The sequence below is a fragment of the Leptopilina boulardi genome, unplaced genomic scaffold, assembly GCF_019393585.1.
Source record: "Leptopilina boulardi isolate dan_hultmark-lab unplaced genomic scaffold, ZJU_Lbou_2.1 LbouV2_300, whole genome shotgun sequence".
NCBI classification, from domain to species: Eukaryota; Metazoa; Arthropoda; class Insecta; order Hymenoptera; family Figitidae; genus Leptopilina; species Leptopilina boulardi.
This window is the reverse complement of record NW_026137864.1, coordinates 336,352-348,884: the sequence shown is the minus strand read 5'-3', so window position 1 is coordinate 348,884 and position 12,533 is coordinate 336,352. Positions and strand designations below refer to the sequence as shown.

General features: G+C 24.5%; 1 protein-coding gene and 1 long non-coding RNA gene across 8 annotated transcripts in view; one reads left to right on the top strand and one right to left on the bottom strand.

Annotated features, from left to right (window-relative positions):
* LOC127282616 (uncharacterized) overlaps positions 1-12,533 on the bottom strand; it is an 86,706-nt gene that overhangs the window by 29,277 nt on the left and 44,896 nt on the right. The window contains exon 3 of the long non-coding RNA XR_007843219.1: positions 10,472-10,643. This is a non-coding gene — a long non-coding RNA (uncharacterized LOC127282616). The remainder of the gene's footprint in view (positions 1-10,471; positions 10,644-12,533) is intronic.
* LOC127282597 (matrix metalloproteinase-14-like) overlaps positions 6,914-12,533 on the top strand; it is an 82,649-nt gene continuing 77,029 nt past the window's right edge. For 2 of the 7 annotated variants that reach the window (XM_051306944.1, XM_051306945.1), the window contains exon 1: positions 6,914-8,244. In XM_051306944.1, coding sequence (XP_051162901.1) covers positions 8,128-8,244 — 117 coding nt within the window. In that variant the 5' untranslated portion in view covers positions 6,914-8,127. The remainder of the gene's footprint in view (positions 8,245-12,533) is intronic. The other 5 variants (XM_051306950.1, XM_051306949.1, XM_051306947.1 and 2 more) reach the window with 4 other exon arrangements.

Genomic DNA, 12,533 nt, shown 5'->3' with positions numbered 1-12,533 from the left:
ATTTTTGGAAAAAAGACGATAAAATTTTTTTTTTTGGGTATTTTCAAAAATCTTCTCCTCATTTTTGAGAAATTAATGTGATAAATAAGCCTACCAAATTTTATCTAAATCCATTAACCGTGTTTTTGAGGGTTTTCAGTATTTTTTTTCTTCTTAACCTGACGTGATAGAGACTTATATACAATTTAAATGTGTTGAATTTAAAAATTAAATTGTATAGAGTTTGACGGTGAAGTATGAACTTTTTGTGTTCATCAAATTAACAATTTCCTTCTCCATGGAGATTTTTTGTCATCAATTTATGGAAACTTATTTGGTATTATAATAATTTTAAGGTGTTAAATTGTATTTTTTGGGTATTTGCAGAGTAGATTTTTAACATCAATAACTTCGTAATATTTTACAATAAAAGGTTCAATAATAGGTCAATTGATTTGTTCTTAAATATACTTTAAGTTTTTCATAATACTTTTAAAGATATATAAAGAATTTTTAATAAATAATGTAAAAAGTGAAGGTTTTTCAAAATTTTTCAATTTCAAAATGTTAATAACTCTGAATAAAATAACAATAGGATATTCGCTAAGAGGTCAAAATATGCGTCTTGAAAAACTCTACAAAACTAGAAATAAATATCCATTGATGTCGATAAATTTTTGTAAATTTATGGGCAAAAAAAGTTTTTCTTTAATTTTTAAAATTTCAATAACTTTGGAAAGAATATCAGTATATACCCAAGTAGAAATATCCGTAGCTCGCCGTAATTAAACACCGGCATGGTACTGATCCAATACTGGCTGTCGGTATTGACTTTCAGTACTGGCAGTGTACTGACTAATACACCGAATCAGTACTATGTCGGAGGTAAAAAAATATTAAAACCAGTACTGGCAGTACACTGTCATTCACACCGAATCAGTACTATGTCGGTGATAAAAAACATTAAATGAAAAAGTCTTTAAATTATTCCAATAGGTAGAAAACGATGATTTTTGATTTAAAAAAATGTATATATTAATTTCTTTCGAATACTTTCCCTCAAAATTTTGGATGTAATTGTAATGTATTATTATATACCTATATAAAATATATTTATGTTTTTTCAGTTATTTTAGTACTCATTGAAATATGTGCATTAAGTTATTTATCATGCATACAATAACAATAAGTTGAGAATTTTTTTCTAATAGTTTTAAAAATAAAGCAAATGTAATTTTTTCACTGTAATTTTTAAATATTATTAATAATTAAATATTAAATTTAAAAAATTTTTCACCATTCATATTTTACAGTCGTCTTTTATTAACTTATTTTTAATTATGTAATTCATCAATCATTTTTGTCTGTTTTAATATTATTTACGGTAAAAATAATTTATTAAAAATATTTAACTGAAATTGATATCCAGTTTTATTTCATTAAATCTTTGTAAAAATTGAAAAAATTTTGTGAGTTTAAAAAATTTAAGAATAAATTCATTTTATTTTCGTGATCAATAGATAATACAAACTTTGAAATCAAAACTTTTGTATTAGGTGAACTACTTCAAGTCAGCACTTCAAGCCAGCGCGGCTGTGCGGTATGCGTATCTGACTTGCGTTCTAAGGGTTTAGGGTTCGATCCCCCATGCGTGCGAGATTTTTCGTTCTTAGTTTTAAGTGTTATAAGTACAATATTTGTTCATGTGTAATATCAATTATTAAATAATTATTAAATTAAGTATAAGTGCAAAGTAAAAAAAATTAAATATTATGAATTTAAAAAAATAAAAAAATTTACAACACAAATTATTTTTTGTAAAATAATTTATTAAAAATAAAATAATTTAATTAATATAAATGATAATTATTATTTTAATTATTTATTGTTAATAATATTTTATATATTCTAAATAACATTAACTATTATTGGCTTCACATTACCTGTTCGTGGTAAAAATGGGAGTAATAAGCTAATAAGGATGAAATTTGCATTGGAAAGCGTGTTTTAGCATTTTGTAAAAAAGTGAGATTTTAAGTCCGGATGAGTACTTTGCCAGTATTATGCCAGTATTATTCTAGTACTACGTTAGTACTGGTGAGCGGGACAAAATCAGTACTGGACAGCGTTACCAGCCAGGGTTGGTCCACTACTGGCCCAGTACGGCAGTCAGTACCGTTATACTGACTGGCAGTGTTGGGTCAGTACTATGCCAGTGGCACATTTCTACTTGGGTATATATAGTATGGTCGCTCTCATTATTTGTCCGCCAGTAAGATCTACAATTTAAAAAAAATTTTATCCCTTTAGCTCTTAAACAAAGAAAAAAACTGAACTCAGAATGAGCCGTTTAGGCGGCTCATTTTGATGTGCAACAAAAATGAACCAGGTTGGTGGCGCCAGTGTCTATGTCGTTTAGCATTGGCTCATTTTGATTTGCAACAAAAATGAGACTAGGTTTATTCTGTGATAGTATTCGAGATATTTAAGAAAATGTAGTGTATATGGGGCATTCTATAAGAAATTTTCATTGAAAATTTTTTTTCTCCGAAACATTTTTTTTCGAAATCTATATGAAAAATAAGGAAATACGTATTTTTTTATAAATATAATATAATATAAGGGTCCTTTTTAGGTCCTAGATAGGACCAGCTTTTTTAAAATTCACATAATTTTAATAGGATTAATTATTTGTTAATAAATTTTGATAACATAATTTTGTATTTTATATTGAAATTAATATATTTGCTTACTTTTAGTACATACATATATACAAAAACTTACTTATAAAATCTTTGTTTCATTACGCATATATAATATATATTACCATGTATGTACATAAATAATGTATTAACAATCAAATATTCGTAGATTTTTTAAAAAAATAAACAATTAAATATAACTGGACTTTTACAAAGGTTTAGCTTGCACCCTATGATTTAAATAAATCAGTTTCTTCCACTATAGTTCTCTTCGATATAAAGTCTTTTTTTTTTAAATTATAGAAAGTTTCTTTGAAAAAAATTATCTTTGTTTCAGAAAAATTTTAATTTTTTTTAATCAAAGAAATTTTTTTTGATTTTATATTAGTATTGAAATTTCTTTGATTGAAATTTTTATTCTTTTAAATTTTTCAACTTAGGGTCAGTCGGGGTAAATCCGAACGGGGGGTAAATCCGAACGCTAATTATTTCAGCTTAATTAAAATTTTTAAAAATAAGTTCGATATGAGAATTTTTACCTCAGATCCTCTTGAAGAGATTCTAAGTATTATCCCATTTTTTGTTTGTTAATTAGCAACAGCATAAACAAAGATAACGAGTATTGCAAAAAAGATTGAAAATCAAAGATGACACTCTTTCAGTATTTTGTCTCGTATTTGAAGAAAAAGAAGCTAAAAATTCATTTTATTATTTATAATTGTTTGTTATGAATACTAGAACAGAAACTATATTTGATTTTTGCCTTCTGTAAAATTATATTAATAATATCAGACCGTTCGTATTTACCCAAGAAAATTGGAAAACTGGGGTAAATCCGAACGGTATTTTTAATAATTTTTTTTTACATCAAAGCCACACAAAATTGTTTTTATTTGATTACACTATTATTTTAACATTATAAAAGTACATAGAAAAAAGTTTTTCTTTCTATACGTATCCTCGTTAGTAATTAATAAGCAGAAACTTAATCTCTGTTCTCTCGAAGGAGTGTTTCAATTTTTTTGCCAAATGGTTTGTTGAAAAAAGTTTTTCAGGATCTTAATAAAATTTGGTATTCTACGGTTTTTGGGGTCGCTAATTACCAATTTGAAGTCAGTTTTTCAAAATTCAAAATGGCGGACGAGAATTAAAAAATTCATTGGATTCGCTCGAAAATTGTTACTCGGGGGGTTTCAGGGTTAGCAAATTTGATCATTTTTAAAAATAAGTTTTAGGAAAGTCCGCCATTTAGAATTTAAAAAATTTGACTTTTATTTTTGTATTTACATTCAATCACTCCAAAATACTTTCTGTACCAAGTTTTGCAAAAATCCGTTATGATTTGATAAAGTTATTGAAGGTTTTAATTGTGTAATGCATTTTAATTTTTAACCTGTTTGATTTTTGTATTTATATATGATGCATTATTACATAATAGGTTTATTATCGTATTTTTTTGAGTTTTTATATAAGTTTAACAATTGCAATACTTTAAATTTATTTTCCCTAAGATTTTCCTGAAATACAGTGGCGTTCGTATTTACCCCCATATTTTAGGAAAGTTGCAAAGTATTGAGGTAAATACGAACGCTAAGTTTCCTGCGATTGTAATTTATCAAAAATTTTTCTACCCCATAAAATTGTTCTATGGAAGTAAAGTAACAACTTCATGCACCAGAATACTGGAAGTATTTTTTTTTTTAAAGAAAAAACTTATGTTATTGTTGAAACTTACTAAAAGCGTTCGGATTTACCCCAGTTGACCCTATTTCAATCAAAGAAACTTTATGTAAATTTTAGAAAAACTTTTTGTTTAAAAGGAAATTTGTTTCGAATGATACAAAACAAATCAAAGCAACTGACTTTTTCAAATAAACAATCCTTTTTTTCTGGGTGTATATAATAAAAATAAAAAAATGTAATCAATAATAATAAATAATAATAATAATAAATCAATAAACAAGCAGAATTACATTGCACTTTTTACATAAGAACTTAACCTCTAAATAACTTCTGCTTATAGTTTCGACCGTTTCGTCTGCTAGGGTTGAAAAAGTAGGGGCAAAAAAATTCAAATTAAATGTAACCCTTCTCATTTTGTTTAATATAAATTTAATTAATAATTAATTAAAATTTTTAAAAAACTATGGTATATTTTTATTTTTTTATTATTTTTATTATTGTATTTATATATTTTTTTTTATTATTTTATTATTATTTTATTATTATAATTATATTATTATTATAATATTATTATTAATTATAATTATTAATGCCAAAATACTCCGATATTACTAAAATGGCTTGTAAAAGCAGGACCAAGTTAGGACCAAATTAGGAAATATTAACATTTTCTGCCAAGTTAGGACCAGCTTAGGGCCAATTATCATTTTAGGCATACCTTGGCGATTTCTACTCGGGATATGTTTTTATGAAAATTAAAAAAAAACAAATGAATGTTATTGGAAAAAGGTTATATTTGTAGAAAAAATGCTTAAATTCTGTGAGCTGTACTAAAAAAATTATAAATAGTAATTTAAAAACTAAAAATACCACTTTCGCAGATAGGGGAAAAAATTCTTCAATCATCAGAGATTGTAATGCAAAAAAAAAAAATTAAAACTCGAAAGTGTCCATCTTTGAGAAAACTCATTTTATAAGTTGAATTTCAACTTTTTTGTTGCTTCTGTTATAGGTACGTTATTTTTGAGCACATATTTGAAAAATTTGAGAAAAAATGAACAAATTTCATATATATCATAATTTTTTATTTCTTAGTACAATAGATTAAAAAATATTCCAAAAACACACTTTCTTCGTTGACGTAAAATTTCAAAAAATCATAACTTCCTTGATTTTCATCAAATAAAAAAATAGGAAAAGAACTAGGCGCAATTGCGCCTACATCTAGGGTTTCGTGGCGCTTTAAATTTTAATGTCAACTACTGGGACATGTCAACTATATGGACATGTCAACTATTGGGACATGTCAACTATTGGGACATGTCAATTACTGAGACAGGTCAACTACTGGGACATGTCAATTATAGGGGCATGTTAACTAATGGGACATGTAATGTTCATTCGAGAAAATGTCCATTCAGTAAATGGAGATTTGGGATCTGTGGTGCCCCAAAATTCGAATTTGGAAGCTATGTTTGCCCCAAATTTGAATTTGGAAGCTATGTTTGCCCAAAATTCGAATTTGGGATCTGTGGGGCCCCAAAATTTGAATTTGGGATCTGTGGTGCCCCAAAAATTTAATTTGGGATCTGTGGGGCCCCAAAATTCGAATTTGGGATCTGTGGTGCCCCAAAATTCGAATTTGGAAGCTATGTTTGCCCCAAATTTGAATTTGGGATCTGTGGTGCCCCAAAATTCGAATTTGGAAGCTATGTTTGCCCAAAATTCGAATTTGGGATCTGTGGGGCCCCAAAATTTGAATTTGGGATCTGTGGTGCCCCAAAAGTTTAATTTGGGATCTGTGGGGCCCCAAAATTTGAATTTGGGATCTGTGGTGCCCCAAAATTTTAATTTGGGATCTGTGCCCTAAAATTTGATTTTGGGAGCTGTGGTGCCCCAAAATATACTACGGACAGACGGACGCCAAAGTGAAACTATAAGGCTTTCGGCCATGGGCCACGAAACCCTAAAAATACTTATTTCCTTATTTTTCATATAGATTTCGAAAAAAAATGTTTCGGACAAAAAAAAATTTTCAATGAAAATTTCCTATAGAATGCCCCATATACACATACACACACACACACACACGGAAGGACATTTTTTAAAATTATGATTTTTGGATTACTGAGGTCGAAAAACATAAAGATACATAAAAAAATCAAGTTCGAAAAATTTCACTATTACAATGCTTCCTCCATGAGGAAGCAATTTGAATTAAAATTGAACCAAATAAATTTTTTAGTTTTAAATCATAAATCTTAGAAATCAGATGAAAATTTCTAATGTATAAAGAAGTGTTATTTAAGAAAAATTTATGAATTAAGATGTGAAGAATTAGAGTTGCCAAGAAGAAAGAAAGCGAGAGTAAAATTCATTATCAAAAAAAAAAAAAAATGAAATGAAAAATTCGATTGATAAAAACAAATAGTAAAACATTTTTTTTTTTTTTTTTTGATGATACAACAAAGGGTTTTTATTATATATAGGATTCATCTCTATATCTGATGACGAGGTAGAAAGAAATTCTTTTCTTCTCCAAGAGGAGGTCCTTTCGACTTCTTCTTTATATTTATATATGTTGATATACCGAGTATGAATATATATATATAAATGAGAAGCAAAAAAGAGGTAGTTTGATGATCAAGTTGAAATAGTCCTCTGCGTACGGTATAGTATAGGTGGTGGGAGGCCTCGATAAAAGTCAGAGTCAGACTGATTGTGAGTCAGAGTTGCGGTGGACTCCGGGTCAGTACAAAGAGGCGCGTTTTACCTTTTCCCGAAGTCGCACGCGTTCGATCACGTTTTTCTCTTTCTTCCTTCCTTCCTTATACACACACACACCGCATATCTTCCTTTATATAGAAACTACCCTTTAATTTCAACGAAAGCAAAAAAAAAAAAAAAAGAATCATTATCTCCTTCATTAACAAGCAGTGCTGTGCCGGCAAATTTCGTGCCTCTTTTACAATTTTCCACTATTTAACACACAAGTTTAGTTTCGTGTCTTTGGAATGAAAACTAGGAATCGATAGTGCCGTGGCAACGATGTTAGTCTGACTTGGTAAAACGGAAGTGCAACAAGGAAGGGTCGAGCTTTCAAAAAAAAAAAAAAAAAAAAAAAAATACACCCAGAACGTGTAAAACGAAAGGCGAATATATATAAATAAGAAAAGGAAGAATAGCGAGAAGACATAAAAGAACTCGACGAAGAAAAGGAGATAAAGATATTGAAGAAAGGGTCAAAATAGAAACAAAAAAAAAAGTTTAAAAAAAAAATATTTTCTAAATACTTTTTAAATACCTTTTAAATACTTCTTTAATAAAACAAAAAAAAACGAAAGGCAATTAAGAAGAACAACAAATAGAAAAAAAAGAAGGCATTCAAGTGCAATATTGTTTCGGAAAATAGAAAAAGAGATACCGGAAGTTGAAGATACAGAACTTTTTCGTTAATTGAGAATTTTTTTTTTTTTTGTGAGTGCAAGTGTAAATATAACACAATTGAACTGTGGTTAGATGCATGACCGGAAGTTCTTATAGTGAGATTCAGGTCGAGATTATAATTATATTCAAATTCGTTTCTCAAATTTGATCCAATTTTGGATTTTTAATTTTTTTTTTTTTTTGCTTTTTTGAATAAAAACATAATTTTTAAAAAATATATGTTTTACTGTCTTTTCCCTTTTATTTCGTGTGATTCTTGAGGGGGGCAAAAAAAAAGAAGAAGAAAAAGTTGAAAGTATAAAAGAAAAGACACACAATGTCGAGAAGAGAGTTGACTTTAACGACAACTGCCGGAAGTCTTTTGCTTCTCTTTGTTGTTCTTTGCGCAAAAGCTGACAATTATCATTCTGATGTTTCCCAAACGAGAGCAATGGTATGTTATCTTTATTTTGGAAAAATATCTATTTTTTAAAATTTTATTAAAAATTGAATTAAACTTTAATTAATTCACGTTTTTTTCAATTATTTAAATAATCATTACAGTGATAATTTTATATAATTTGACAAGTGAAAATTAAAAGTCAAATTATGCAAAATATTCTTCGATTATATACACTTGAGGAAAAAAAAAATTTATTTATTTGAAACAAACAATAATTATTTCATAGAAATAATTTATAAATAATTATAATTATAGATAACGATAATAATCAGTGTCATAAATAATAATAATAATAACATAATAAATAATTATTTTGTAATATAGTTAAATAATCGATTATTGGAATCAAATAAACTTTTTTTCTAATGTTGTGAAAATAATTTATGCTTTGCAGTGACAAAAAACCTCCGATATTGAAATATGTTTAATCAAAATTTACGTAAATTAATTTTTTTTTTTATTTGCAATTATAAAAAAAGTAAAAAAAATCTATTAAATTGTAACGAAAATTTTTTTATAAACAAAATATTTTAAATATGATATAGGTAAATATTATAATAATTTAACTAATTCGTTTTTTTGTTTATAATGATAATTATTATTATATTTTTGAATTTTTTTTTAAGTTCGAATAATGTCATTAAATTATATGTCAAAAATTATTTTGCAAAACAAATTCAAATGATTATAATATTATTTTAATTTACTTTTAAAATAATAGTAAAAAAAGCGAAAGATTTTATTTATTCGTATTTTGAAGTATATAATAATAATAAAATAATAATAATAATAATAATAATAATAAAAATATAGTGACAATAATAAAAAATAATAATAATAATAACAATAATAAAATAATTTCAACCATTGTTAGAACTGTGATCATTTCCGTTTTTCCTTAAAATAAAGGATTACTTTGTGCACCCGACATTTACTGTAAAATCAATTGTTCTGTGAAAAAAACCGGTTTACCATTTATAATGACATAAGTGTGATGGAATTGTGACGCAAAGTTCAGCTTCACTTGATGACCTTCGATCAATTTCAAATACACTTTTTACACACACATACAGTAATAAAAGAAATTTTTAATTTAAAAAAATTAATTTTTTTTTTAAATATAATTAAATTTCACAATTGAACATAGAAAAATGTTTGTCAATTCTTGTCTTGTAAAATAAAAAAAAAAAAAAAAAAAAAAAACAAGAAATGACAGACAATAATAATGAAATTTTCCGCAATTAACTACAAAAATATGTAAAAATTTTATATATATTTTATATTTCGAAAAAATTAGAAAAAAGTGGAAACAATATTTACTATTTCTTTTTTAAGTATTAAAAAATTTTAATTTACATTAAATTTTTTTTTCTGTTTTGATTTTAAGTTATTAAAATTTCTATTGTTATTGAATTTCTTTTTTCAAAAATTTTGCAAATTTTTTTAGGTATTTTAAATATACATTTTTTTAATAAAAATTGTCTAATAAATTTTTTTTTAATAATTATTTTTTAGTAACTTTCATTAGTAACTATTTTTTAGTAATTTTTTTAGTAACTTTTTATAGTAACTATTTTTTAGTAATTTTTATTAGTAATTTTTTTAGTAACTATTTTTTAGTAACTTTTTATAGTAACTATTTTTTAGTAATTTTTATTAGTAATTTTTTTAGTAATTTTTTAGTAACTTTTTATAGTAACTATTTTTTAGTAATTTTTATTAGTAATTTTTTGTTGTAACTATTTTTTAGTAACTTTTTATAGTAACTATTTTTTAGTAATTTTTATTAGTAATTTTTTTAGTAATTTTTTTAGTAACTTTTTATAGTAACTATTTTTTAGTAATTTTTATTAGTAATTTTTTGTAGTAACTATTTTTTATTAACTTTTTATAGTAACTATTTTTTAGTAATTTTTATTAGTAATTTTTTTAGTAATTTTTTTAGTAACTTTTTATAGTAACTATTTTTTAGTAATTTTTATTAGTAATTTTTTTTAGTAACTTTTTATATTAACTATTTTTTAGAAATTTTTATTAGTAATTTTTTTAGTAACTTTTTAAAGTAACTATTTTTTAGTAATTTTTTTTAGTAACATTTTTTAGTAACTTTTTTTACTAATCTTTTTTTCTCTTAATTTTTTCGAATATATTGAAATATTATTATTTTAAGTAAACTTCGTTGATTACTTTAGTAAATTTTGTTTATTATTTTACTTACTATGCAGTCGATGCAATATATGCGGATGTGTTTGGCGTCACCAATATATCTCATTGAAATTTTTGAGACAATGCATTGAGACAATACTCTGTGTGTTAAACTTGAAATAAGTGCTTTTAAAGCAACAGGTTTTTTTTATTTTCCATCATCCACGGGAAATAATAATTATCTCCTAAAAACAACAATAAAAAATAGTTCATTTAAGTTCATAAAATTTTGAATTATCAATAAAATTTGAATACATATATATATAACATAAAATAAAAAATTAAAATTATTTATCGCGCATACAAATAATGTCTGTCAATTCAAAATAATATCAATATTGATTGTTGTATGTATATAGTTATTGTTTAAACATTCAGAAAATATGTCTTTTTGAACTAAAACAAATAATAAAACATATAATACATTGATAATTTGATTCATAATATTATTATAATTTGATTTATTCCTTAAAATAATGTTTGTTTAAATTACAGCAAAAAATTATGATTTTTTCATTGTAGTAAAAAATACTTTTTTTTTTTAATTTTAAAAAATATTTATGTCTTTTTGTTAAAAATAATTTAAATAAGTCAAATAAAATAATTTTTTACGCAGAAAAATTATAGAAAAAATTATAAAACAAAGTTAAAAAATTATTATTTAAAAAAAATTAAGTTTTAATTAAAAATCATTTTTAATATTTAACGTTATATTTATTTTATTTATTTTTGTAACAATAATAATAATAATAATAATAATAAATAAAATGAATAATAAATAATTAAAAATTCCATTATGTATACACAAAAAATTAATATTAAATATTTTAAATTTTCTAAATTACAAAAGCAAAAAAATCTTTACAATTTTACTCAATGCGTGATTCAGGTTTATGTGAAATATATATGGCATACGCATATTTATTCTAGAAAAACAGGAATACGATAAGATGATAATAAATTTGATCGTATCATATATAAATAGTAACCTTCGAAGTTACAGTGAAGAAAAAAAATCGATATAAATGGTAGTCAATTGTTAAAAAAAATTGATTTTTTTTTTTTTTTTTTTTTATTTGCAGAATAACATAGCCTACAATCAAAATGACCATAACAGGCACTAGTGTATATAATAAATGTTTTAAAAGAGTACTCGGTGAAGTTTTAAGTCTGTGTTAATGATAAAAAACTGTTAAACAAAAGAATCATTTTTTTTTAAATCTAATAAATTTACTTATCTATTTACAATGAAGATAAAAATAAGTAACAATAAAAACATCAGTACTGATTGTCTATAATATATATAATATAATATTGCGAGTAGAAAAAAGGAAGTTTGTCAGACCCCCTAGAGCCAGTGCAGTGCAAGTAGAAATGTTCGAAATATAGTCAGACATTTAACTTTCTAAAATTCGTATAAATACAATATATATTTCAAGACCTCAGACAAGAATTTCTTCCCTCCATTGTAATAAAAAGAAAATTCTTTTTATATTATTTTACTTTTTTCTGTGTACCCTAATGGCAATACAAAAACAAAAATTACTTATGATAATTTCATATAATTTTTAAGCATTAAATATACAATTAATTATAATTTTTTATTATTATTTTTTATTGTTTATGTTGATTTAATTAATTTAATTGAACTTCATTAATATTATTACTATTATTATCACGGTGTTTTTTAAACTGATTTAATCTAAAGGTGATATAATATAATGACAGGTTCATTACGTCCTGCCGCCGTCAGATGGCAAAAGCATTCAGGGAGCACAAAGTCATAGCTGTTATTAATTGATAGGTTATTTGGAAATAAAACACGTATAAGATAAAAAGATAAGAAATTATAACAAGTAAATTAAGACTTTATTTGAATAATTAATATATGCTTTTTAACTTTAGTATCTGACAAACTTGAATTTATATTTGAATGAGCCGTACAACAAAATTATATTATATTATTTTTTTTTCATTTTTCTAGTAAATTATTAATTGTAAAGGAAATTGATAAAAACATAAAAAATTCCTTTTTTAATATTCACAAATTCCACCTGATAAAACTTTTTTTTTAA